Source organism: Heterocephalus glaber, unplaced genomic scaffold, assembly GCF_053883595.1.
Source record: "Heterocephalus glaber isolate CG9 unplaced genomic scaffold, H.glaber_assembly_v1.0 deba00001481, whole genome shotgun sequence".
In the NCBI taxonomy this organism is placed as follows: Eukaryota; Metazoa; Chordata; class Mammalia; order Rodentia; family Bathyergidae; genus Heterocephalus; species Heterocephalus glaber.
In genome coordinates, this window is record NW_028258317.1 from 15,005,490 (window position 1) to 15,029,000 (window position 23,511).

General features: G+C 34.5%; 1 protein-coding gene across 6 annotated transcripts in view; it reads right to left on the reverse strand.

Annotated features, from left to right (window-relative positions):
• Positions 1-23,511, reverse strand: part of Zcchc7 (zinc finger CCHC-type containing 7) — a 251,610-nt gene that overhangs the window by 8,748 nt on the left and 219,351 nt on the right. For 5 of the 6 annotated variants that reach the window (XM_087183684.1, XM_087183685.1, XM_087183681.1 and 2 more), the window contains exons 7-9: positions 9,366-9,461; positions 5,370-5,487; positions 2,103-3,976 (exon numbers count right to left, since the gene is read on the reverse strand). In XM_087183684.1, coding sequence (XP_087039810.1) covers positions 3,543-3,976; positions 5,370-5,487; positions 9,366-9,461 — 648 coding nt within the window. In that variant the 3' untranslated portion in view covers positions 2,103-3,542. The remainder of the gene's footprint in view (positions 1-2,102; positions 3,977-5,369; positions 5,488-9,365; positions 9,462-23,511) is intronic. The other variant, XM_087183687.1, reaches the window with a different exon arrangement.

Sequence of the window (23,511 nt, forward strand, 5' to 3'; positions counted from 1 at the left end):
CCCATAAAGTTCTGTATTTACTTCCCAGTGCTTATACTCTAGCTGGAGGCTCCAATGTCCCCCCTACCCCACACAGTTGTTTCTATCATGCCACCTGGTTGTAGTAACAATTCCCCTCACCTGAGTCTCTAGTGGCTCTCTACAAAGTGGTCCAAATGGGACTAGTGCTTATTTCAGATGGGACATAGCCAATTTCTTAAACACTAGCAATATGATTAAATTCTAACCCTGGTCCAACAAGCTACAACCTGTCAGATGTGGAAGGCAACCAAATTCCTCTCCCAGTGAACAGAATTCCTTTTGAGAAATGGGGTTGGGGTTTCAATTAAGGTTTCTCAACCTCAGCACAACTGATAGTTTGGGATGGGGGTGGGGGCTATTTCTGCATATTTTAGGATGTTCTACATGTCTAATTTCTGCTCACTAGATGCCAAAAGCTCCTTCCTAGTTGTGAAACAAAGTAGATGATCAGGGGATTAAGACAGCTATAAATGAATGAAAGGCTCTCTTATTCTGTATGTAACTGTTGGCAGAATTCAGTTGTTTCTTATGAAAAGTATCTTTGTGCATCTCTTTTCCATAGATTCTTATAGTGTTAATCTTGACTCTTCTTACACATAGTTCACATCAAACTCTTTTCACTGCAGCACTAACAAATGTTTCTTTGCCAATTATAGCAAAGCAAAGAGAAAAAGGAAGGATAGTATTCCATGTTATTTTGAGATTGGGGAAATAAACACTTCACACACTGCCAGGGATGTATAAATGGTTGGAGGAGTATCTGACTTTATGAGGATATGATTTAGCAGTATGTACTAAAATGTTCATAAATATATCATACAACTTGGTTCATAAATTCTATTTTGTCATAAGTAGAGATATAAAAAATTTAAAAAACAATGAAGACATTGAATAACAATGTGCTAATTATGACAGTCATATAATAGGACACTATGCAAAAATGATGCATATATTTGATTGGAAAGATTTTCACAATATGTTGAATAAAAACACAGGTTAGAAAACAGCATATGTATAGACACACATGCATAGAAAAGTCCGAGTTTGGACACTTAAGAATTTTTTTTTTATAAATTTTTTTTTTTTTTTTAATGCCAGGGATTGAACTCAGGTCCTTGTGCTTGTGAGGCAGGCGGCGGAACCACTGAGCTAAATCCCCAGCCCCAACACTTAAGAATTTTAACCATATCTTTGGGTGGAAGAATCATGTATATATTTTTTTTTATAATGAGTATGTAATCTTTGTATAGCATAAAAATAAAGGGCTAACTATAAGTATGGTTAATAGCAAGGTTCATGAAAGTAAAGCTTTCTACCGAGGGAAGGCTGGTTTCTCTTCATTCTATTCTGAAAATGCCAAAGATAAATGATGTTTATATGGAGCTAGGAAAGGAGTCACTCAGGCTGTTTCTAATCAAAGAGGGGGTGGAGGGAAAAGATGCTTCGAAGCCAGGCAAGGTAACTGGCCTGTAATCCCAGCACTCAGGAGACTGTTGCAGGATGATCGCCATGAGTTTGAGGCCAGCCTCAGCTACACAGTGAGCTCAAAGACAGCCTGGACTACATAGTGAGACCTTGTCTTAAGGAAAAAAAAAATGATTCAAGTCTTCTCAATCCTTGTAACTGTACAGAACCTTCTTGTTCTGGAGATCTGCCTTTCTTTTATTTTTCCATAAAGTCTCATGTGATTAACTGTTCAATCTATCTGTTTTGAGCTTCTTATTCTTGTATGGAAAGTTTATGTGTGAATAAGTTAAGTAAATGACTAACTTTAATTGAACACTGTGGTGTAAGAGGGAGGATGGGCAAGGGAAGGAAGAGAAAACAGCAGGGGTTCTTCCGTATTTCTGCTCTTGCCTCATCAGGAAACAGGCTGCATCTTTATGGCCTCAGGTGAAGTAGCTCAGCCTTTTTCCCTATTTGTACATAAATTCATGAAACTGATGGGTAAATCATACCTAAGAACAAAATGTTTGTCTAAGAAGGAAAATTTGGGGGAAAAATAAGATGAAAAAAATCCTTTCTCCCCATTTCTAAGCAATCTTCCATGTATGAAAGAACATAAATAATGGTAATCTTACTTTTGGCCTGAGACGAGATGCCCTAGGATCAGAAGGGGTGCTAGTTTCATCAGATCAGTAAGCCATGTTCATCACAGGTTCTTCTGGGGAATTATGCCAATTATCTCAAGGCTTACCACACTTCCACAAAGCTATTTTTCATGGCTGTCACTTTCAGCAGGGTGTTAAGCTTCTGGTTGCTTACCTTAGGGCCAAAACAACTTCAGTTAATGTTAGGAAGCCATGAACCAAAAGGCAATAAACTTATCTAAAGCTGTGCTGCAAAAGAAGGATGGTGGGCTAAAGACTGTGGGCCTACAAATTCTATGAAGGTTGATATGGGAAGAGAGAATTCTCCTTCCTCTCAAAAGTTAAGAGAGTGGATCCTACCAAGCTATATAGCAGTTTGCATACTTCCCAAAGAATAAAGTACAAATATAAGAAGCCAACATTACAAAATTATCCTGTTTAACTGATCCCATACCATTTTATTCTGACAAAGAGCTTGTGGTTGGGCAAAAAGGGCACTTCTGACTCCAGTTCTTGGTGATTTTATAAATTTAGTCACTTGACCAACACAACTATGTCCTGTGAGACCCAAACTCTCATTGTCATTTTACATAACAGACAAATTTATTGTTTCAGACATTTTATCTTTCTTATTCTAACATTAGGCTTTGAGAAGTATAAAAAGTTCACAATACAAAAAAATTCTGTATCTCCGTATGGTAGTTAAAAAAAATCCATGAAAACAGCACAATTTTTAAGTTGGGCAGTATTCATCTCTATATACCTGAATGATGGTCTTGAAATGTGGCTATAAAAATGGTACAAACTCTTTCAATGTGATTGTGTTAACATTTTTGATACTTTTTGATATATTTCAGGAAATCTGTCTTAATACATTTATACTGGACAGATTTCTTTTTCGTACTTTGTTAATAGCCCAATTCCCTCAGGGCTTTAATGTTATTTTCATTTTATATTCAGCCTGTGATATTTACTCCAAAGGAAGCTTCTGACAACAGTTTTAGAAGAAAAGCTGGATTTAGATTTACAGCCACTGTCCCTTTCCATGTTAAAATCCTGAGTAACGAATTTTCTTATTAGTAATAATTTCTCCTACAAAGATTTAATTTTCATCCCACATTGCAAGTACATTGCATTTGTGAATTTTTATTTTTTCAAGTAAATTTAAAAGTTTTCTTGAAAAGACTGATTTTTTTTTTCTATCCCAAAGATTCTAAGTAAAAATATTATTACAACAGAAGGTCCAAGTTTATCTGTTTTCCACCTAATAACCTGTTGGATGTAGAGAACTGAGATCTCCATGACATTTGTTCAGCAACTTTAGGTATGGCAAAAATCAAACAATCAAAACCCCAACCTTCCCTTTATTTAATTATAAGTAATAAAAATATTACTAGAATGTTGTAGACATGAAGCCAATTAGAAGCTGTATCACATCTTAGATTTTTTTTTCCTTTGCTTAATAAGAAATAAATTATCATTGCCATCATCTTCCATGTATTTCTTTTTCTTCTGCTTGCTCCACTTGCCCTCTTTGGGAAGCTTGTCTTCCCTTGGCTTATGATGCGATGAGTGGTGAAAGGACTTGTGAGACTTCTGGGTTTTAAAACTTCTGGGAGAAGAGTGAGTTCTGGTGCCCCTAGGAAAGTCCTCATTCACTTCCCAACGTCTGTCAACCTTCCTGTGCTTCTCTGGGTCTCTATTCCTGCTCATCATTTCTCTTTGAGCTTCTTTATCTTCTTGACGCCACCTGTTGTTTTCCCAGGAGACGTGGCTCTTCCTCATGTCATGTTGGGGTCTCTTATCTGCTGCTTCCATATGTGGTCTCTTGAACTGCCTTGGAAAATCCCCATTTTTCTGGAGTTCTGGAAAATATAAAAGTAGTTTTGCATATTCAGCAGCTAGACAGTTCATGTAGAATTTTCACAGATCTGTAAATAACTTAGCAGATGGGGAAGACAGTTAACATTATAAAAATACCTTACTAAGGTTAAAAAAAAAGTCTCACTGAAAATTGAATGGTTGTAGTTCTACATTCCTGATTGCTGAAAAGGGAAAATATCTAAAATCCAATGATATTTTCATCACAGTTTAACTATATTAAACAATGGAGACAAAGCCCAGGAAGAACAGTAATCATAATCATCTTGGCTTTGTGAAGAAAAGTCATGTCTGACCAGGTCAAGTTCTCTAGTGATCAAAAGCCCATAAAGATAAGGGGAAGGGAGATATATAAAGTGGCCTTTTGACAATCTCTTATAACATTTCAATTAGACTCTGATGATAAAATCTGGCCACAGTTCTGAGAGGTAGATGTCAAACCTCTATTCCTCCAGAGTAGAGACTACTGGCTTGGGGAGTGTATATGGGTGCACAATGAGGAGGGATATTCATGTACATTTATCGTAAGAGGTTTTAGTGCCAAATGATGTTATATTTTTTCAGTATTTGACACACCAAGAGCGTCTGATGGTAGGTGGGAGATGAGGTTACAGTAAGGGACGAAAATTAAATATATCAACAGAACCTTGAATGATTAAAGTGGCCAATAAAAATTTTAATATAAGAATTTTAGAATAAAATCAAAATCCTAATGAATTACAGTGCACCTCAAAATGGATCAGTGCTACAGAGTTGTTAATGAGCTAAAAAGGAGAAAAAATATTTTTCTTGGATAATAAAACATATAAATGCTCATTACAGAAAATTTGAAAAAACAGAATAGTACAAAGAAAATAAAATGGAAGGCATTCATAATCCTTAATTCAGAGATGACATTTCATACATTTCTTTTAATCTTTCTAATTTAGCTGCTTAACCATTATCTTCATGTACTATAATTTCTCTACAGTTGAGATAAATTTTATATTAAATATAATATGTAAACGATGCTGGAGCTGTGAGAAGTAATTCCTCTACTTCCCTCAGAATTAGTATGTTCATTTTGAAAAGAACCAAATGCAAACAGTTAAAAAAAGAGAAAAAATTAAGTGTCAAAATCTCAAAAGGAATCTTTAAAGCCCTGCATGCACAGATGAATAACAGTATTTTTCTGAACATTTTCTGAAATGTTCACTGTGCTTATAGTGAATACATTACAACACAGGATTTCTGAAGTAGGTGCCTGGTTTTTGGAGACCAAAAAACTTCTGGTTTCTGTGGTAATTAAAAATGTTTTCTAGGCTAAACAATGACTCCAAAACAAGGCAATATAGGAAATACTGCAGAAGTGCTTTAACAAGAATTCTAATAACATACCTTTTACTTTTCGTTTTATTCTCTGATCTCTCTCTCGAATTTCGTATTTGTCATCATAGTAGTAGATGAATGGAGATGTTGGAAATGTCTGGTTAAACATTCGCCTTTCTGTACATTCCTACAAATTATATTTGAAATTATGATGTCACAAGGTTGCTTTGTTCAGAAAACCTTCTTGTGAGCTTCTAGATCATGTTAATTAGCAATGAGCCCCACATCATTGGTGCCTCATGTTGTGGCTGCTGGACATGGTCCTTGCTGAATGCAGTGAAGGGTCATGCAGCCCAACAACCTCGCTGTGCTTATGTGCTATACTTTCAGTCTTGGGCTTTCTTCTCTTACTTCTGTACCTATGAAATTCTTATCTTTCTTCAACTGTCCCTGCCAAACTCCTCCCTCAGTCTGAGTTAAGGCACTGAAGGATAGTGTCAATCACACTGTCTTCTGTTAGTGGGTTTATTTTTATTCATTCTGATGCTATTATTTATCCTTTTCTTTTCTGACTCTTCTTTCTCTTCTTCCCATCCCCAAAATGCGGGTGTAAATTCTTAGCCCTTTGGTCTTTTCTATAGATACAAATGGTTTGCAAGCTTATTTCAACTCAACACTGACTACTTACTAGGTGATTCTCATGGTGTGGAATGGAGTGGTGCTGGGTTATGTCTACTTTGAAAATGTTCCCAGGTAATTCTGAGAGACTCCAAAGGAAATCTCTCCCCTCCTTGTTTCCGCCCCCAAGTTGAAATCATTCTTCTTATTTATTTCCCTAGGGCAGCTCCCCACTCTCATGACTCTGGCACTCTCACTGTTGATATTTCCCAAATATATACCTGTGGCCTGGGCCACTGTCCATAGAAAAGGCTTCTGTTTACTACAATCTGTGACACGTCACTTTTCAGCATGTCTAAATCATTTTCTCTTTGAAGGAGGTTTCCCTTTGGAACTTTCTCATTGTTTTCTAAACAATGCCTGAAATTATTTACAAATGTCCAACATTTCTTAGGAAAGTATTAAAAAAAATTAGAATAACTTTTAGAAAGTATGTAAAATATTCACATAGAATTTAACTGACTCGTCATTCTTTTGACATTATATACTGGACTTATACTCTAAAACATACGACCAAGTTGGTAGCAATACATTTTATGCAGTTAATTTGTAGTTTTAAATAAGTTACGAATCATTTTAAATACACACTTAAGAAAGTAAAATAGAAATCTGTATTTACTTCTCATATCAAATCAAGCATTTTACCTTAACTGACTTCCATTTTTCCCCCCAAGAAGGAATTTTCAAAGAACCAACTTTTGGTTTTGTTGATGCTGTTTAGCTTTCCAAATCAATAATTGTGTTTCTTATCTTTATTTATTTCCTTCCTTCTGCCATCTTTTTTCTGTTGTGACTTTTTGGAGTTCACAAGTTATAAGGCAAACTTATATGATAACATAAAAAGTTTTTTCCATAAACCATTATCTGTACTATTCCAAGTCTCCATTCTCAGGAGAACAGATAACAATGAAAGATGTGTCTTTAAGATTCTAACCATAACAGAAATGAAAGGCTGCTAATTAAGTAGATAAATCACATAAAAGCACAAAACTTAGTGTGGCACAAGTAGTATGTTCAGAATAATCTAGTACACTGCAATGGTGGGGTATAAAGCAATTTTAGCTCTATTAAGAGATAAATTTTATCTCTACTAAGAATTCCAATCATACAACAGTAGGATCAAATTATGATTACTAGAGATCTTGACACACTTATTTATTTATTTATTTTATTTTATTTATTTATTTATGTATTTATGTACTGGGGATTCAACTTGGGACCTTGTGCTTGCGGGGAAGGCGGCAGAACCACTGAGCTAAATTCCTGGCCCAACACACTTATTTAATACCTATGTAAACAGAACCTTTTAACTCTCCCAGCCCCTCCTCACCCTTTCACACCTTTCTGAGTAGTCATTTTATATAGTGACTACTGTTCTTGCCTCCCTAGTTAGAGAATGAATGGAAGTAGGGAAGGGAAATGTCGTAACTTTCATATGAAGAATCTATTCAATAGCAACATTTATAGGGCTGAATTTCTGTAACTGAAGAGGAAGGGTCCTCAGGCATCTTTAACAACCTGTAATGCATAGTGTCCTATTTGGTCCCATACAGTCTAGCCTGATATGACTACACAGAGCTATCCAGTACTACAAATGTTTTCCAAAGTTAAATGTAAATCATATTTTGATTATCCACATCACTGGTCCCCTCCATTAGCACAGACAATTGATAGTTAGCTATATAATTTATCTACTATTCTGGATTAGCCACACCACTGATCTTCTTCATTAGTGCTGGATAATTTAGAGTTCTTCATCTACGGCAGTTATGAGGTGGCCAAATTTGCTTTATTATAAATTAAAAATAATCTAAATCTAGATTTTGGGGATAAATTCCAAATGTTTTGAATATATTTCCTATTTATACTAGCAGGAAAGACTAGTAAGCAGTAAGTACTCAACTATAATTGTTTTCTTTAATTGAACAAACATAAATGCTAAAATTGTACCTTTTTGCTTTAAAGAAGTAAGTAGACATAAATTGTACATCTGTGTGACTTACGTGGCAGTGGACTACTTATGTGAATATGTTTTCTAAAAGATGTTGGTAACATCTGAATGTTGCTAACAAAGATGAATGCATGGAGCAGTAAAGACCTAGAGATGATAATTTTATAAAAGAAATCTTCTCTAGTAAGGCTCTCAATGTGAGTTCTAGAGAATGGAAGTAAGAATACTGAAGAATCTGTATCACCATATGGTGGGTTTGATCACACTGGAAACAGTATCCAAATGTCAGTGCCAAGAGATTCCCTGTATACTTCCTCTTTGCTTTGGAGATAAAGATTGAGGACAAGAGGAAAAAAGTTGTTCAAATCACCTGGTTAAGTTGGTAGCAGAGCAAAAATTAGAACTGAGGACCAGAGCCTCAATCTAGTTTTCATATTCTACTCCCCATTATGTTTCTGCTATAATTTGGAACATAAATGATCTGTTGTTGGACTCTGTCCAGCACTTTTTCTTCTCCCAGCCTTTTTCTCTCCCTATGATGTAGTGCTCTCAGGATCTATACAATAAAGTACATGGCTGGAATTCAAGAGAGGCCTACAATTACTCCATTCTACTGCGCATCCCTTTGAGGTCTCCTAAGCCTCTGTATGCTTTCTCCCTCCTGCCATTCAATCTATTAGTTTACCTTAGTTTCTAGGCTGTGAGATGCCTATCTGGTGAATAGGAATGCATAACCTCACACAGGTTTTCTACTTTCTGTGCCACTGTCCTTTTTCCTCTGCTTCAAGATTCCCAGCATATATGGGCTCTGAGTCTCTTCTTATTGCAGGTTGTCGCAGGGATTAACAGCTGCTGTTTCATACTTAATGTGGCAACTGGCCAGGGTGCTAATGTGCACCTCCATCGCTGTCTTACCATGACTGAGTGTCAGGGTTTACAAGTGAGTGACAAAGATATTTTCTTTTTTTTTTTTTTTTGGCACTGGGGATCGAACTCAGGACCTTGTACTTGCGAGGCAGGCAGTGGCACCACTGAGCTAAATCCCTGGCTCGACAAAGGTTTAACTGAACATGGTACCAGGGAAAACTGGAAAACTAAGAGGAATATTTAAAACATAATGTAGTTGTGTCAAAATAACAGTAGGTATAAGAACTCATGAGAACTACTACCATATTGTTGACTATTATTTGTCTGATTGGCTTTACGAACTGTATTTGTTTTCATATACATTTAAAGTAATTAGAGAGATATGCACTGATAGACTCTCAGTCTGGCAGGGATAAGAGAAGTAAATTAGTTGGAAATACATAAGTCTACCTCTGAATGTTAGTTTGTAAACATGTAAGCATTCAGAATTATATTTTTCTTGAGTTGATCTTTCAGCAGCCACTCCCTGACAACAGAATGCTTTATGCCCAAACATTACTCAAACTTACATGTCCATAATGGCCTTTTTGTGCACAGTTGTAGCAATACACCAAGGCTGATTGTCCAGGAGGGGTCTTCGGCTTTTTGGGTGGTCCAGGTTTGGTCTGCAACATAAATATTTGTGAGGGTTTAATAAATGTTAGAAGAGAAATCAAATCTTGTCCTTTCCAAAAGAGCTCTTATTTGGTAAGAGATTCCTTTGAAATATGGCTTTTTAGAGTTTAGTGTGGAGTGGCAGTGAACAAAGAATAGAATCCTGGAGACAGCAACATTTAAGAGGTAGGCAGAGGAGCTTGTAAAAGGAACAGAGAAAGAAGGGCTCAAGGATGTGGAGACACAGAATACAGGTATAGGCCTTAAAACTAGATTCAGGAAGGATGAATAATGCTATAATGCTGAGTACAGCAGAGAGGCCTAATAATATCAGTGACAAGAAACAGTCATTTTAAGTGCAATTGTTCATAGATTACTTTATTGAAAAATTTGAAATTAGTCTGAAGATAGAAAAAGTAAAATGTAGTAGGGTTAAGAGTGAAGGGATACACACAAAGGTGAAAAAGAAAATAGAGTAAAGAACTGATTATTCAGAAAAGCCAGGACAGTTGCTACTTCCAGTAGGGAGAGAACAGCACATAGACGTTTCAGAGTAGCTGCAATTTCCTGTTTCTTACCATATGGAGGTGGTTACCTGGGTGTGTGTTATATAACTAATTCATTAAATTATTCACATATTTAACGTAGTTTTCAGTATGTATACATCGCCCAATAAGAAACATTAAAAAGTTGAATACACATAGAAGAAAGGGAAAGAGCAGTTGTATATTATTTTGAGAAGCATGAATAAGAAGGGACAAATTAAGATGGGGGTTCTTAGGAGGAAGATTTCTTAGAGATTGTTTTCTGGATGGGAGAGACCTGAGCAGTTGAAAACAGACAGGAGGTAGAAGGCAATGGACAGGGCAAGACCTGTGAGGAAGTGTTGTCTTTAACCAAGAGGAGGAAAACCTAATCCTTAAGAGGTAGGAATGGGAATGAACTTGGGTAAATTTATTTCTTCTGTTCATTATTGGAATCTGGAAACAAAGAGAGCTCATCTGCCAATTAATTTTGTTTGCTGTTGTAAACAGGTACCTGGTCGTGTGTTTCCTGCCATAGGAAAATGATGAACAGGTAATAAAAATCTTCAGTTTTTACCTCTTGTTTCTTTATTTCATTAAATTTATTTCTTTAAAACTCAGGGAAAACAATAACCTGTGAGCAGAGACTATAAGTGATGATAAAAATAACCCACCCCAAATAATAAATACTTTCTAAAAAAGGCATTTGTTTATAAATTGTTCTATTTATGTTTGTACAAATATATGACATAATTTGTCTTTGAGGCAAGATTTCTATATTCATTAATGAGAAGAAAAATATGCTATGTTTATACCATTGGAATAGGACATTCCATTGACCTGAATCCTGTGTAAAAGGACAAGATAAAACAGGAAGCAATGATGAGAGAGCTCAGGGAGAACCATATCAACAGGGATATGATTGGTATGGATACAAGTAGAAGCTTCCTCAAAAGGACTACCTATATATACTACGATGGTACTTCTGGCTTTTCCTTAAGTATACAGGACACAAGGAAAGTAAAATTATTACACAACTGTCTACAGGCTCATTCCTATTACCTCTCAGAGCAAAGGTTATCTTTATTTAACACTGACATTTGTTTATATCTCCAAGACTCCAGGTCATCCCTTTCCATAGTAGTTACTGATTATTGCTTATTTACTGCCTTGTCACATAATGTAAGCTGCATGGGGGTGGGAACTTTTGTTTACTCCACTGCATTTCCTTTTGACCAGAACCTAGAACAGGGATTAGCAAACTATGGCCCATAGGCCAAATCTAGCCTACTCTGTTTTTTGGATGGCCCAAAGTCAGAATGGTTTTTATATTTTTAAATGGTCAAAAATAAAAAGTATTTAGCGATCCATGAAAATTATGTGAAATTCAAGTTTCAGCATCTGCTAATAAAAATTTATTGGAACACAACCACATGTATCAGTATGGATTATTTATAGCTGCTTTCATGCTACAAGGCTAGAGTTGTGACAAACACCACATGGCCTACCAAGCTAAAACATTTACCATTTGGCACTTTACAGAAAAACTTTGCTGACCCAAAGCTAGAACATAGTAAGTGCTCAGTAAATAAATAGGTGGTAAATGAGTAGATGTTAAAGACTTCAAAATTCTAAAGACTGGAAAGTAGTTATGTAGCCAATAAAGATGTATAAAATAGACACACTGAAAATCTTTGCTACTGATTGAGGACATGAAACAAAACTTTTATGGAATTCGCTTGAATTTAGTTATTTCATTGTCTTAGTCTAAAAAAATAACAGGCAGTTCTAATGTATTTATCCCTTAGTAGGAATTATCTCTCAACTCTATATTCATTCATATCTTTACTAGAATGTCTAATGTGTAGGATCTCAAATTTGAAATTAAAACCAAAGCCTGTCCTCAAATATGCTCCTATTTTCTTTCCCATTTCTTTATCAGCAACTCTACTTCCAATTGCTTAGGCCAAAAATCAACAACCTTGACTTATCTCTCTCACATGCTTCATATCATACATCAGTCATGCTTACTAGCTCTGTAAGATACACCATCCTTTTATGCACTGCATCACTGCTATCCAGGTCTGACTATTTACTTCTCATTAGAGGATTACAAGAGACTCTCTGCTTCTATCTCTGCCCTTTGCAGCCTATTCTCAACATAGGGTGATTCTTCCACATATAAATCAGAGCATATTACTCCTCAGTTGTAAACCCTCTTAACAGTTTCTTATCTCACTCAGTGAAGGCCAAGAATCTTAAAATGGCCTACAGTTTGCTTCCTCTACTTGTCTCACCTTGCTGTAGGTCTTGGAGCATGTCTTCATATCCCACTAGCCTTTTCATTGTTCTCTGAATATTCCAGAAAAACTTCTACCTCAAAATTTGGCATCAGCTGTACCATCTGCCTGGGCTGCTCTTCTCTAACACATATCATGGTATACTGTGTCACCTCCCAGTCTTATCTCAACAGTCATGTTATTAATAAGCCTCTTCTAACTGCCCTATTTAAAATTGCTAGCTCCTTCCAATTGGCATGACCTATCCTCCTAGGCTCCCTTGAAAACCACCCTCCAATCTCCCTAAACCAAAAAGCTCAATGGTACCTATTGTATCTGAAATATGAAATATTTTACTTATTTTATCTGTTCCTGCCCCAACTAGTAGGCAAAGAGAAAGTAAGTTCTTTGAGGGCCAGATTTCTGTCTGCTTTTGTTCACTGCTGTACCTTAGTTTCCAGAACAGGAACAGGTATATAGTAAGAGTTCAGAAATATAGTATTATGGAATGAATAATGAGGTAAAAAATATGTAAAGCTCATGGTCCACAGTAAACATTCAATAAATTTTAGCTATTGTAAATAATAATATGGGTACATTGGAAAACTATTAATTTTTTTGCCATTAAGAACAATCCTATAAAATTATGCTTTGATAAAAAGTGAATAAATTAACAACAGCTTCCCTAGAGTCTCTTCTACTTCAAATTGCGAGTGTGGTATATATTCTTGCAAAATCAGGAAGGAATTAGTAATGCAAAGAGATTAGGAACTCATTCTTACAGTACCAAGGATAAAGAGATCCTTCTTATCAAGAGTTTGAAACTATGTTTCATGTTGACACTTGTTATTTTATTTTAAAAATAAGCTCATATAGGGCTGGGGATTTAGCTCAGTGGTTTCGCTGCCTGCTGCACAAGCGCAAGGACTCGAGTTTGATCCCCAGTACCAAAATAAATAAATAAATAAATAAATAAATAACTAAGCAAGCTCATATACAGCCCCACTGTTCATTTATGCCCTCGGAGGAAATGCATACATGTGGATGTTCGTTATCTAAATGTCACTAGCTAAAAACTTCCATTATTACTAATAAAAATAGCAACAGTATTTATATTATATTATAAAATTCTAAACTGTTTCACAATAATTAATTAGTAAATGACATGACAAATGCTATCTACACAATTTTACTAAACTATCATGCACTAGGACTTAATAGGAATGAAATCAGCCTAGATCTTACCTAAGTAGAGAACATTTCTGTATTAGAACACAGTACTGAAAACTCAATGATTTCTAGCAGACGAGTTTTCATACTAGGATCTAACTAAAATCTTTATGTCACTTAAAGTGTTAGAAATATAAATTTGTGACTCAATACTTTTGCCTTGGTGCATTGTCTTTATTTTTAATTAATAGTAAAGGTCCAATTTTAAGTAGAATGTGTCAACTGATACAACTCTAAGTTCTGTCTTATATATATATAATTCTAAGGGTTCTGTCATATGTATCTACTGCTAACAAAAGTTAAATGCAAGAGAATGAATACAGTTTTATAGAAGTTTTTTTAAAGTCAAAAAATTTATCTAAAGAATTTTGACCCAATAGATATCAAATGAACTATTTATGACAGCAAGTCTTTTTTTTCCTTGGTTACAGACATTTAAATAATCTGTATTTGTAGGGTGATATCTTAGAGATTACTTTACTATCAATATATAGAAGTAATAACCTGGTAGATAGCATTACCTATGAAAGGTCCATCCCATCTGCTATTCTTGCTGAAAGGTTTTCATGCACCAGTAAACTCAGTAAATATCAGAAGATAAAGCATAAGCCTACCACGCTACGGATTTACTCCTAATGTCTCCTCAAAGTGCAGCCCGATGCAACGATTACAAATGATTTTCTTCTAATGTCATTTTACATAACCCTTTTTTCTGCATGAGTAGTTAGTGTGGAATGAATGAATGAATGCCATTAAAACAGTTAATCATTATCTGGGACACTGGCCTTACTCCCTTCACTACTAGGAATCTCCATGACAAAGGCCAAGAGATCAAAACGCTAGAGCTGCCTCAGTGTCCCATTTCTAACAGCAATTTTTAATGCAAATGAACCTGCTGGGCATCTCCCTTTGTGACCTTGAGCTGCCCTTATCTAAACTGACTTTGATCCAATGAGGGCTTGCATCTAGTTGAAGCTCACTATATAGAATATGCAATCAATTTCACTATAGAAATTTCTACTCTTGTGAACATAAAATAGATTTTTAATAATCATATGTATGCTAAAAGACTAGACTCTGTTTTTACTCTCTTATATGAACATATATTAAAAAGCAAGTACATTAAGTTCTTAAGTAAATGTATTCACAACCAAATACAGAATAATACTGAGAAAAGTAGAGCTTACTTTAAATCTTTCAGAACAAATTGCATTTACACATATATCTCTTAAATAGATGATTTTTATGTTTAAGAACTTTATTCTTTCAAATATTTCCAAATCAGTTTATTCTTTCAATAAACTCACTAACAGTATAATCCTTTCTCCAATATTCATGTATTAGAAAAATCCAACCCAAGTAAACAAATAGGATTTCTCAAGAAAATGTTATCCCAAACTAAAAGCTTGTAATCACATTTGAAGTCCATTAATTGAAGTGACTTACTGACATCAATTTGATATTTGAGCAGAAAAAAGTTTGAATTTAAATAGTTTTCCCCTTGTTTAAAGAATGCTTTTTTACTGGTTACTCTACAGCCAGATATAGTTTTCTAAATATTGTAGTTTTATAAAAAGTAGGCAAGGAAAGAAGACTGGATGCTCTCCTTTTCCTTTGGTAATGTTTAAAATATAAATGCTTGGTGGCTCACACCTGCGATCCCCACACCCATCTATAATCTCAGCACTTGAAAGGCTAAGTTCAAAGCCAGCCTGTTGAGATTCTGTCCCAAAAAAACAAAACCAAACAACCAACCAACCCCTCAAACCAACAGAACCATCAAAAAATCCCTCCAAACAAACAAAAATCCCCAAGCCAACGGAAATGTAATCAGTACACATCCACTGAACATAATAACAGCATCATTACTAGGAACCTAAAGGAATCAAAGGGAGAAATTTAAAGATGGGCAACCCATTTTTTTAGTGAATGGAACCAAAACTGAGTTGGCAACGATGACAACTCTGTGGTACTAGCAGTGCACAGGCTGACACCCTTTCCTCTGGGGTGGATCCTCACACCTAGGACCTGTACTCGAGGCCTAACCCCACACCACGGTTTTGGAAAAGCACTCCATATGCACACTGTTTTGGCAAATATCATAATATTACTTCCCTTTGAGGAATACTGGGAGGAATTTTCTCCCCAAGCTAAAGGCTTTGGAATTATTTTAAAACAATATTTCCTTCATGAAATTTTTAAAGCTTTTATTTTTTTCTCAGTGAAAAAAGAATTCACTTGTGTTTCAGTGGACACTGCTGCCAATTTCCCCATCTTAAAAACAGCATTAAAATACCATATATAATAATATACATATAATATTTTTATGTGTTAAAAATATGTCATATACCCAACAGACTCCCAATCCATTGGATAATTCCTTAATTAGGCAGATTTTTGAAACATGTATTATGTACACAACAGACCGGAACGTCTCCTTTGGAGCATTTCCTAGTCTATCGGGTGATTACATCATTAAGCCACACATGCTACGTAGAAAAAATCCTTATGAAAATTCATGAAAAAATGTACAGCACATTATTAGCATGCAGCAGACGTGTATGCTTTTGATATTTCCTGTTTTAAAAAAAACTACATGAAGTAATTAGTCTAGGTCATGAAAACATGAGAAAGGAACCAGACATTGGTAAAAACAAAAATTACGAAAATTGCATCTCTCATGGTTTAGCTAAGAATAATTTGCTTTACTGGAAAATGAATTCTTAAAAAGTATTCATTTGAATTGTAACAGAATAAAAAGTGTGGCTTTATTGATTTCATATTTCCAACATACAGGTAACTTCCTTCCTATCTCTCTTTTGGATACACTTGTTTTACAAACCAATGGGTTGAAAAGTTGCAAATGACCATTGGTAAAGCCATTAATTATTCAAGGCCTTGCACCACAATATGTCTGTATATTTGCATCTTCATTTTATGTAATCAAGAATTTAAGGGATTGCATGAGTTTTTTTTTTTAAGTCAAAACTATGTTAAAGCAATGTGAATAGATGTAAATTGTTGGTATAAATCCCAATAGTGAGAAGAACACATATTTACAACATTAAGCACTAGGCAAAACCTAAAAGACAATGTATCTGAAGACTAAAATAATGGCACAAGTTTTACAAAAAGGACCTACTAATTTATGCTCTTTCTTCTTGTAAATAAGGTACTTATTTATGCCAAAACAACCCCAGTAACAAAAAAGAAAACCTCAATAAGTACAGAACAATGAACATATGCAAGACAGTAAGGATCATAGTAACTCACTCCCTGAATGTTCCAAATCTTCATGGCTTAAAAAGCATCCCAATTTACTCTAAAGGTGGTGGCATTTATTCACTAGGCCATAGCTAATTTTACATGGAATGCAAAAATGTTAGTTTAAGTTTAAGTTACCATCCTATTTAAATATTTGCAATGTAGCTCTCAAACTGCAGAGCTATCCCTCGTCTATTTTAATTTTAAAGTAAGTTAGCAAAGGCTTCCTTCTTAATCCCCAGAGACTACCTACATAGTGACACAAACACACAAATTTATGACAGCAACATAAATGCTCTTCTGAAGTAATGTGCAACATTAAGTGAAAATCGTTTCCTGGAAAGATATTATAGGTATCTATATTTTATTTGCCATCTTAAACATATCTGGGTCTTTATGGCCTTATTTTAAAAATGTATTTCCTTTTTATATTTCTTGGTGCAAATGGACTGCATAAATAAGCAATGTGCTATGAGGCTTCAGACCAGCCGATAAAACCTTTCAATTTTCATGCCAGCTTCTTCTTTTGTAATTCAAATCTGCCTGAAAACTGGCAGCTCTGAAAACTGAAACAAGCACTGCCACAAATACCTTGTAATGCTATCGACCTTGTCTGCCCATGCAGTGAGAAAGGGGGATGCGTATGTGTCTGCAGCCATCCAGATAACACAACTCATTTTTTTGGGCGGGGGTGGGGATAACAGAAGCCAGCCCCAGACTGTGCACCGAAAGCAGTCATTACCAGGCGAGCTGGAGAATAAGTCTCTTCAAAATACACAGTGCATTTAAAAACCATATATGAGGCTGAGCCACTGCTGTCATTACCAATTTTAATTTAGCTCCTTCAGTTTGCTAGCCAGATAAACTCTTTAGTGCTGTTTTTTAATCTATTTGCCACATTTTATGTTTAAGATTATAGTAATATGGACAGGAGAAGGAATCACTTTTAGGGGAAATAAAGAAATAGATCCGCTTATCAGCACCCATCAGAAAGTTCATTAATCAGCCAGGCTTTGTGCCCTCTAAATTGAAAGGTTAAATAATCCTCTCAGGAATATTTCTTGGTCCCTCCACCAATTGTCCGGAGAGGAGCTGCCATTCATAGTGTGCGGGATCGGTGACAGGGTATCTTACCACTGCTTGGACCCCAAACAATGATGGACAAATGGCCTGGTTTACAAAGAAACCTTTTAGTACACAGATGGAAAAGGACCACAAGCTTTGACAGAGGGTGGAGTGATGAGGAGGGCGTGGAGAGAGGATACAGGGGAAAAGGACAGAAAAGAATACATACATGTGTGAACTCATGGATATTTTATCTGACGGTTTATTGGGGTGAACTGTAAAACACAGAAATCTCATTAATACACATCTTCCAATCATATGAAATGCTTAATAAATTCAAATCTGCTTATATATGTTAATGTAACTGTATATAAACCTACATTGAAAAATTATAGAATGGAACCATAGCTCTAGTATATTTATTAGCTAATATACAAGGGACCCAAATAAACCCCAAAATTTTCATTTTGACCATAATTCTACATGATCTACAACACATGGTATTCCCTTCCTTCCAAATCCTGCTTATTTTATTGAAATACTCTTAACCATCAGTCACTAAGGCAGGGAATTCCACAGCTGCAAGGACCTGTTTCAAAGGGGGAAGGAAGTTATGTTCTTTTGCTTTTACAATATGTTTCATATCAGCCCTTGCTTGCCTTAAAGTAAGGAATTAAAACGGACTAGGAATGCTCTTTGAAAGAATATGTATCACTTGCACTGGGAAAGCTCCTAATTTTATATTGCCTTTTTTACCTGGACCTACACAAGATATATAGCTAGGAGTCTGTACAGCTAATTCAGTTCTTACACCACTACATTTTGCTGTGAAATCTGCCTAGTTTCTGGCATCAGTCCTGTGAAAGCACAGTGTTTTACCTGAAGTGCCAAAAAATGTGATATGCTATTTTGTTTTCTTCCTCATCTGATTCACATTTAAGCCTTTTATACCTAGCAGAAAGTACCATAATTGGTGTGTGTGAATTATCTGATTTCATATTATTCTCATTATTTAAATAGGAAGCAAAGGTTTATATAATTTAACTTGCTTATGATATATAACTATATGCAGATAACACTGAAGTTATCACTTAAAATTATGTATTTATTAGCTTAATATATATTTTTCAAAGTGATCTGTCCCCCACCCAGTTCTGGGGATTAAATTCAAGGCTAGTGCATGCTAAGCATGTGTTACATATTTATATATGTATGTATTTTATATAATCATTTTCATTAGCAAAGAAAGTTGCCTAAATATTTTGTGATCTAACCGTTTTTTTTTAAGAATGGACTTAAAGCCAGGTCATTATGCATGCTAGGCAAGTGCTCTACCCCTGAACCACATTTCTACTGCTTTTATTTTGGTTTGTTTTGAGACAAAGTTTTGCTATGTTGCCCAGGTTGGCATTGAACTTGTGACCCTCTGGCCTCAGTATCCTGAGTAGCTGGGATTATAGGTGGGCAACTCTGTGCCTCCTATGGTCTAATCTTAAATGTTTTAATAATGATTTTAAGGTAATTTAAATTAAGAAAATAATTTGTCAGAATTAAAAGTTACCTACCTACACTTTTAGAAAGGAGTAAGACAGACTAAATAGAAAATGAAAGCTGAGGTAAATAATTTTGTAACAGAAGACACTGTTTATAAGTATTTTAATTTCAGTAACTGTGAGAAGAAAACATTGTTAGGAGACCCAGACTACAAAGTTATTATGTATCTTCTCAAAAAAAAACCCCATGATAATAACCTGAATTTGGGGTATCACACCATCTCCACAGGTGTGACCTGCCTATGGGTTTGCTGTATTAGAGCTTATACAGTGTTTAACATGGTCTATGTTCCAGGTACTGTGTAAAATACTTTACAGTTATCATCTCATCGGATAGTTATAAAAATCCTTAAGGCATTATCCTTATTTTTCAGATAAAAAAACTGAGGTGTTTTTTTTTTTGGTACCGGGGATCGAACTTGGGACCTTGCACTTGTGAGGCAGGCGGTGGAACCACTGATCAAAATCCCTGATCTTCTGAGTTTCTTATATGTTAAATATTTTAACAACTTTTGCACATCTAGGACATGAAAATATCAGACTCTGAACCAAAGTTCAATTTCAAAGCTGATATTCTCTTTATTATGACATAAAACACTTCCTAGTAATTTCCTCAGAAATATGCCTGCCCTTCTGGCCAAATTTCATAGTACATTTTCTTAAGTATTTCAGTAAAAACAAGAGGAAATATGGTACAACTATAAACAAAGAAAATTTGACATATCCAAGGAAGACAAAAACTGAGATTTTTATTGTATAAACAAAGTTAAGACACAAATCAAAACTTAGTTTTCCTAACCGAGAAGAAATGTGGAATAATCCACAAACATATATAAAGGAATATATTTATATAAAATGGATATTTATAAATATGGACATACAACAAAGTTATAAAGATGTCTTATAGTCAATTCAGTAGATTCAATTCTGTATATCTGAAAAAAGAAATAAAAATAATGGGGTAGTTTATCAATTAATATATACACAAAATTTGGGGGGGATGTGGGGGTGGTACTAGAGATTGAATCCAGGGCCTATGCACTGAGCTACATTCCCAGGCTTTTGTACTTTTAATTTTGAGGTGAGGTGTCTCGAAATGCTGCCAAAGGCTAGACTTGAACTTGTAATCCTTCTGCTTCAGCTTCTCAAATAACTGATTACAATACATATGCATTATTTTTACTAAGCTAATAGTGACTTCTGAACACTCAATTAAAAAAACATTTTTGATGGTAATGAGGATCAAACCCAGGATGGTACTACATCCCCAGTTCTTTGAAACAATGTCTCACTAAGTTATCCAGGCTGGTCCTGAACTCATGATTCTCTTGCCTCAGCCTCCTGAGGAGCTGGGATTACAGACGAGCTCTCCCATATAAGGCAATAATTCTCATTTCTGAAATGTGATCTGTGTATTGGTATATCAATTAAGGTGAAGGTATAATTTCATTCCAAGGTATTTTAAAAAGTTTTTTTGTTGTTAAGTGCCTTCTAAATATGTATTCTTCATATAATATTTTCTATATATCTTAAAAGCCAGAGTTGTTGGTCTGAGGATTGTTGCACCAATCTCAAAATACCTGTACGAAAGTAAGTGTACAAATCCACAGATAACTCCACGATTTTCTGATATGTGGGGATAAAATGACCAATGAATTTCAAATCCAAGATCTGATAAATTTAAACAATAATGCATTAAATTTTAGTCACTGAAGACAGTGATTTTGAAACTCCGAACTTAATTCAACTTTATTGCTAAAGTTTTTACTATTTATACTAATTCAGAGAGATTGTTCATGTCAGGAAGTCAAGGGGTCCTTTTAGGAATTTTTTGCTTTGGATTATTCAAATAATTGACCCAAACCCTTAAAGGTTATGGTTTATCATAATTGTAACTAATTGATTTCTAAATACTTAAAACCTATTAGGCATTACTGTAATCCACCATGTCACTCAAATGTACAACTACTAAAAGGAGTGTTTGATACAAATATCATTTGTCTATAAATCTTATTTACCTTTATTGTTGCAGAAAAGTATGACAAACATGATTGCCTGGACCATAATTCTTTAAGGAATGGCATGAATCACTTGCTTGAGGTGCATATGAAGAATAATCCCTCAAATATGCTAAACTCATTCTCTACTATTGCTTGTTAGGTATAGGCAACATGACAAAAAATAGGTATCACTCAATATTGCAGATTTTTTGTTTGTTTTGAGACAGGGTCTCACTATTAGTTCAGGCTGGCCTTGAACTCATGGTGATCCTCCTGCCTCAGTCTCCTGAGTGCTGGGATTACAGGCATGCACCATCATGCCTGGCAATATTTCATATTTTTTAGATTTTTCTTTTTGGTGTTACTTAGGATTGATCCCAGGAGCTTTTCATTGAGCTATATCCTCAGACTTTTTAAAAATTTGAGACAAGGTCTCACTAAGTTGCACAGGCTGGGCTTGAACTTGTGATCCTTATAGTCAGATACTATACAGCGATAAACTGTATGAGTTTTGAAAATTTTAAAGATATTTGTTTATATTGATATTCATTTTTGTTATAATAAGATACTCTTTCAAAGTGCAGAATTGCAAGCAAAAAACCTGTAGTTTTCTTTGGGATTATATGAATATGTATGCTTTTTATAAAAGATGAAAGTTTTAAAAATATACTATGTATTAAAATTATAAACACTTAGAAATGGAATTTAATTACCACAACATTTATTTATGAAGAAGAAATATCCCCTACAATGACTAAATATAATTCTTATGTAAGTAAAAGTGAACATACCTAGGGAAGAGAAAAAAGGGTAATAAAAGTTTAAATGCAATTTTTTATCTTCCTGTTATCCTCAGGAAAAAGTTTATTAACAGATAAGAAAATGAATGATCACAAGAATTTCTTTAAATTTTTAAAAACCGAACTAATACTTGAAGCTTATATGATAAATATGTAACTCCTAAATGTATTGGTCTTTTTTCCTAGCCACTATGAGGTAGACAAAAAAAAAAACAGAGGGACTTTTTCTGTCAAATTAAGAGAGGAAGTTCCTGTGCTTAACAGAATTTCAGATTTAATTTTTACTGAGTAACATGTATTATCTAAAAAATGAAAAAAAAACCTTTATGACTGGAGATTAGTAAATTAAAGATTTTTAGAAGATGGTAAAAGTACAGCTGCTTCTATGACAGAACATTTATAATGCATTCTTTCTAAATTGTATGAATGCTGCATACATTTTCATTTTATTACCTGAAACACTTAAATCTACCTTAGGGTTGACATAAATTGTCATGATATTATTTAAACATATTAATGCAAGAAAAATCCTACCGCTATATTGATTTTCTATTTAAACAAATTAATTTTTCATTAAAATACTGAAAATTAAGTATGTTGAAAATTCTCTTTGAAGTAGTAGATATCTCAATATTCCTTTCAAAAGAAGAAAACACTAAGGTTATCCCATGTGTTTCAATAAATGTTTATAAATTATATCCAAATCTAAATCATTTAATTCCACTCTCATTCAAAAATAAGTATCATATATATGATTTTTTAATGTCTGAGGAAATATTATGAGAAAAAATAATGTGGATTTATAATTCACAGTGTTCACTTTTTTTCTCTTTACAGAAGCTTTGGAAAATTGCTTTTTGATGATTTGGCAAATTGTATTTATTTTTAAATGAATCTCATTTATTGAGATTGATAATTCCAGGTTTCATTTGCTTTGAAATTGCATTTTCCAATTGCTTCCAATGATAAGTTCTGGCAAAATGTAGTCCAACATACCAGTGAAATAAAGATTAAAAAAAATCAGTTGACTTACTCTCTAAATGTTATAATTATCTTTTATATTAAATTCAAGACATGGTTAAGACTGAAAAACAAATTACTAGAATAATTCTGACATTATGAACAAAGTAAATATATAGAATAAGTATAAAACTATTCACATAAACATTCCACTTGAAAAATCTTTTAAAAATTTGGTCACTGTCCAAATGTATTTTCTCTCTCTTTTATCACAGATGGAGTATTAGCAACTAAGTCATCATGATGATTCAAAAAATTCTAGTTGGGGCTGAGGGATATCTCAGGGGCAGAGCCTGTGTTTAGCATGCACGAGGTCCTGGGTTCAA